This window comes from Camellia sinensis, chromosome 10, assembly GCF_055761805.1.
Source record: "Camellia sinensis isolate YWXY chromosome 10, ASM5576180v1, whole genome shotgun sequence".
Lineage (NCBI taxonomy): Eukaryota > Viridiplantae > Streptophyta > Magnoliopsida > Ericales > Theaceae > Camellia > Camellia sinensis.
Window position 1 is genome coordinate 155,127,358 of NC_138970.1, and position 4,669 is coordinate 155,132,026.

Genomic DNA, 4,669 nt, shown 5'->3' on the forward strand with positions numbered 1-4,669 from the left:
AACAAATAATTAAAAACATAATACATTTATTTGCCACAAAATAATTAAATAAAACATGAAACCTTATTCCTATGAATGGCTATACAGTTGCCACAAGTGCTCAACAAGATCTGATTGGAGTTGAGAATGAATTGCTCTGTTTCTGATACGATGATTTTGTTGAATGAATTCCATAAGCTCGATTGTACGCTCATTGACACTTGTGCCAAAGAGGTTTCATCGATTTGTTCAAAATCAATGTCTTGTGCTTCATTGTCATCTCGCTCATCCTCAATAATCACATTGTGCAATATTATACAAGCCTTCATAACAATTTTAATTGACTCAAGATTCCAAGATCGTGCAGGTCCACGCACAATTGCAAAACGTGCTTAAAGCACCCCAAATGCACGCTCCACATCCTTCCTAAATGCCTCTTGGGCCATAGCGAAATGTTTTTTCTTGTTTTCTTGTGGACATGGAATTATTTTCACAAATGTTGCCCATGGTGGATATATACCATCAGCAAGATAATATCCTATTGTATACTCATTACCGTTGATGGTGTAATTGACTGGAGGAGCACGCCCTTGAGCAAGCTCAGTAAATACAATAAACCTTTCTAGTACATTGATATCATTATGAGACCCAAGTAACCCAAAAAATGCATGCTATATCCAAAGATCATATGATGCAACTGCTTCCAAAATAATTGTTGGTTCATGGGTGTGACCAGTATACATACCTATCTATGCAGTCGGGCAATCCTTCCATGTCCAGTGCATAAAATCAATGCTTCCCAGCATTCTAGGAAAGCCACAACTTTTGCTAACTGCTAGTAGTCTAGCAATGTCATTGTTGTTTGGTGACCTCAAATACTGATCGGAATAAATTTCAACCACCGCTTTGACAAAATAAAATAGACTCTTCATTGCGGTACTTTCACCAATCCTCAAGTATTCATCCATAAAATCAGCTACTACTCCATAAGTGAGCATTCTAAGTGCTGCAGTCATCTTCTGAAGGGAAGACAAACCGAGCACTTTAGCACTATTTTTTTTCTGGACAAAATATGATTCATGAGCTTCTACCGCAGATTGAATACGGAGAAAAGAGAACGTTTCATTTGAAACCTCCTCTGAAATACATTGGAAGGATATACTGGTGGATCAGCAAAATAATCTAGCAAGAGTCTTTGGTGACCTTGCAAAGAATTACGCCGAATGAATTTGCGACGTTGATTAGAATTATGCCGTGATCTTGATGAACTATTGGCTGCTAGTCGTTGCCCTTCCATAACAGCTATCCCAATTGTCTCCAACTCATCGTCAGAGTCAAAGTCATAAAGAATCATATCGTCTAGTGAATGAAGATCTATATAGAGAAAATAAATACAAAATGAAATAGCAAAATTAGGCTGATATGGATGAAATTTAGATAGCAATTGGTTTTATTTATATTGAAAGAATATGACCGTTGGAATATGACCGTTAGAATATAGCCGTTAAAATATAGCCGTTGAAATATGACCGTTAGAATATAGCCGTTGGAATATAGCTGTTTTTAAAATATAACGGTTGGAAAAAATATATATTTAAATTAAAAAAGATAAAAGAATAAAAAATAATATTTTAATGAAATAGAATTTTAAAATAGAGAGTTTGATGGAGTGTGTATATAAAAAAGAGGCACTAAAATACAAAAGTGAATTTTGGGTTATAATTTGACTTAAAATTTGCTGAGCCTGATACGGATGCTTTAGGCTTCTTGCGGGAAAAGTTCCTCTATGTAATACACCGCTTATGTAATAATTATGAATAATCCGTCGTAGCTTGAATCTTTCTTCCTTGAATCCCCCGACTGCCCAAAACGACGTCGTTTGGGGCAGTTTTTTTTTTTTTTTTTTTCCTTATGTCTGAAACAGAGAGAGCAGAGAGAAGAGAGAGAGAAAGAGAAGAGAGGGGAAGAGGGAATGGAGAGACAGAGAGGGTCGATCGTCGCTGCCTCCGCCTCCGATTTTTTTTTTCAGATCGATCGTCGCAGCCCCTTTTTTTTTTCTAGTGGATCTAGATCTGAAAATGTGTTGATGATGATGATGGTGATGTTGATGAAGATGTTGTTGTTGATGATGAAGATGTTCTGGATCTGAAGATGAATGGTTGGTTGTTGATGATGATGTTGATGAAGATCTGAAGATGAATGGCTTGTTGGGTGGTTGATGATGATGACTCTCTCTCTCTCTCTCTGATACTCTCATCTTCTCTTCTCTTCTTCTCTTCTTCTTCTACTAGTTACTGAAAAAAAAAAAAAAAAATCAAAACGACAAGTCATTTTGAATTCAGGCCAAATTCGAGCTACGTAGCATAACTGAATAATTATATACAAAATTATGTAAATTTTCATAAATTTATATATGTGGTCATACAAAAATGCTAAGTTGAACATAAATTTGTGCGAGTTCATGAAAAGTTACGTAATTGTGTGGGTGATTTTCTGACCACACTGCCCGCTTAGTAACCACCTGGAGAGCACTGGCAGAATAGATGGCACCTGACTAACCTGCAACAGAAATATAAAAATCCCGCGGTGGTTTCGACCACCCGGGGGCACTCCGACGATCAAGTCAGTATATCTCTCAAAGATAAATCAAATACTAAACTCACAAGTTTGAGTATCAAAAGCCTACCTTAGACCCATGGGGGTGCCTCTCTTTTATAGCCAATACAATCATAGTCTCAATAGGAGCCTGGCCCTAATGGACTTAGGATTACTGCTAATCTGGGACTCCCAGTGGGATTAGGATAAACTCTCTAAGAGTCTTATCTTTACCCAAACTGAAGTCTTCTCTCATTCCAAGACTCTTGTCCATATCCAAGTTGAGTTCCCTCTTCTTTCTAGGACTCTTGTCCCTTATCCGCTTATCTCGGATTCCGATATCTTCGGAGGCAACCTCGGCCTAGCTGAGATGACCTCGGCACAACGACCAAGACACGTGGCACCTCGGCTGACACGTCGGCGTCACCTTACCACGTGTTGGTACTCAGAAAATATATCCTCACAACTACCCCTTAGGTTCTATTACCTTGGCATTCTGAGGTGATGGAACCTACACTGTTCGTTCATCTGTGCCCCTCTGTCTGAGATCAAACTCGCCGACCTCAAAGTTTCCTGGACCTTACTGTCCACTTCTGTCAAGTGTATGTTTTCCAAGCTGCTCGAGATCATACCTCCTAGCCGAGGTTCTTGTTCCATTAATTCGTAAACTCCAAGAGCTTTGCAACTGCTCCACTCACACTCTCTGGTGAGTTCCCGATTTCCAGTCATCTATTTGACTCCGGCGATTTTCATATCGGCGTTCATTTCACTTGATAGGTTCATAAACTCTTTACTTACTATTAGGCTCAATCTTTCATAACTCTTCTGATTTACTTTGAATCTGTTTATTTGCCATCTGTGGCCTTCTATTCTCGTCTATCTTCAAGTTTTTGATTTCTTATTGCTAAAATGCCTGGAACTGTTCTTTGTCATATCTGCTTTCTGTTGCTAGCATCATGTCTGGTTCATTACTTTCTTGTTCTTCACATACTTACTTAGTGCCTGTGCACTTGGCTTTATTCTTGAACTTTGTCGTCTTCTTGACTATTTTTCTCTTTTTTCATTTAATCCTCTGGCTTCTTCTTTTTCTAACTCTTTTGCTTAAATCCGTCATTTGTTCCAAGCTTTCAAGTTTCTGCAACTGTCTTCATTTCTCTCCTCCGGTAAAGCTTTACGTCATTCTATTATTGTCATCAGACTTCGGCAACTCTCATTCCGGCTTCCTTCTTTCTGGTAAGCCACTGTTCCTCCTGGTTTTATTTCCTGTTGCTTTCCAAGAAGCTCTGCTTCATTGTTAATCACCATTACTGTTTTACCCGTTGTTTCCAAATCATCTTCTTGAATACACACTGTTCACACATCTGTTGATTTCTGCCACTGTTCTTGGCTTGTCACACTTGTGCAATCTTTTTGTCTTGATTTCCTAATAGCTTCATCACCATTTTTGATTTACGAATTACATTCTTGTTTTTGTTTTCTGTGTCTTTTCCCAGAGTTTTTGCTTTCAATTCTTGCTTTCAAAACGCCGAGGTGCCAATCGCCGAGAAAAGCTTTGATCAAACTCTTCAGGAGATTGATGCTGAGCTTCGTGGCTGAGAAGGCTACTGAGAAGTTCTTTCCAACTGTCTTCTGGGGATGAGACACAACCTGCCGCTGATGCCGAGTAGTTTGCTTCCTTCTTGAAATTGATGCCGAGGTGGCGGTAGAGAAGCTCCTCCAACTGATTGCCGAGGCTGAACCATCGTCGTCCGTCGAAGTAGATCAATCCGATGTTATTGCTTTCAGTCCCTAGTTCTTTAAGGTCTTCATTTTTGTACTTGTCAACCTTCTCTGCTCTTAAATAGCTAGTTGGTCATCTCGGATGATCATATCTCGGAAACGTCTTTCAGTGTTTATCTCGGCTATACCAAACTTGTAAATTGCTACAAATTTCAACAAGTGGTAGACTTCATAATCTTCGGTTAACTCATCTTGTAATTTGCTCAAAAATTTCAACAAGTGTTAACATTCCTTGCTCCTTAATTATCATTCCTTCCCCCTGTACCTTCTCCCTGCCCCCTAATGTGAACATAAGTTGTACTTAGGATCACATTAG

The 4,669-nt window shown here is 38.9% G+C and overlaps 1 protein-coding gene across 1 annotated transcript; it reads right to left on the reverse strand.

Moving 5' to 3' along the window:
• Positions 1-728: 728 nt before the first annotated feature.
• On the reverse strand, positions 729-1,333 carry LOC114315050 (uncharacterized). The gene is made up of 2 exons (XM_028261619.2): positions 1,085-1,333; positions 729-998 (listed from the first exon to the last, which is right to left on the reverse strand). The coding sequence occupies exons 1-2, from the start codon at positions 1,331-1,333 to the stop codon at positions 729-731; spliced, it is 519 nt and encodes a 172-aa protein (XP_028117420.2).
• Positions 1,334-4,669: the final 3,336 nt, after the last annotated feature.

Bases quoted from the DNA above. Each gene is read 5' to 3' on its own strand.
- LOC114315050 (XM_028261619.2), bottom strand. From the start codon at position 1,333: ATGATTCTTTATGACTTTGACTCTGACGATGAGTTGGAGACAATTGGG. The intron at 999-1,084 runs GTATTCAATCTG...TCTTCCCTTCAG, and splicing joins TGAAACGTTCTCTTTTCTCC to AAGATGACTGCAGCACTTAG.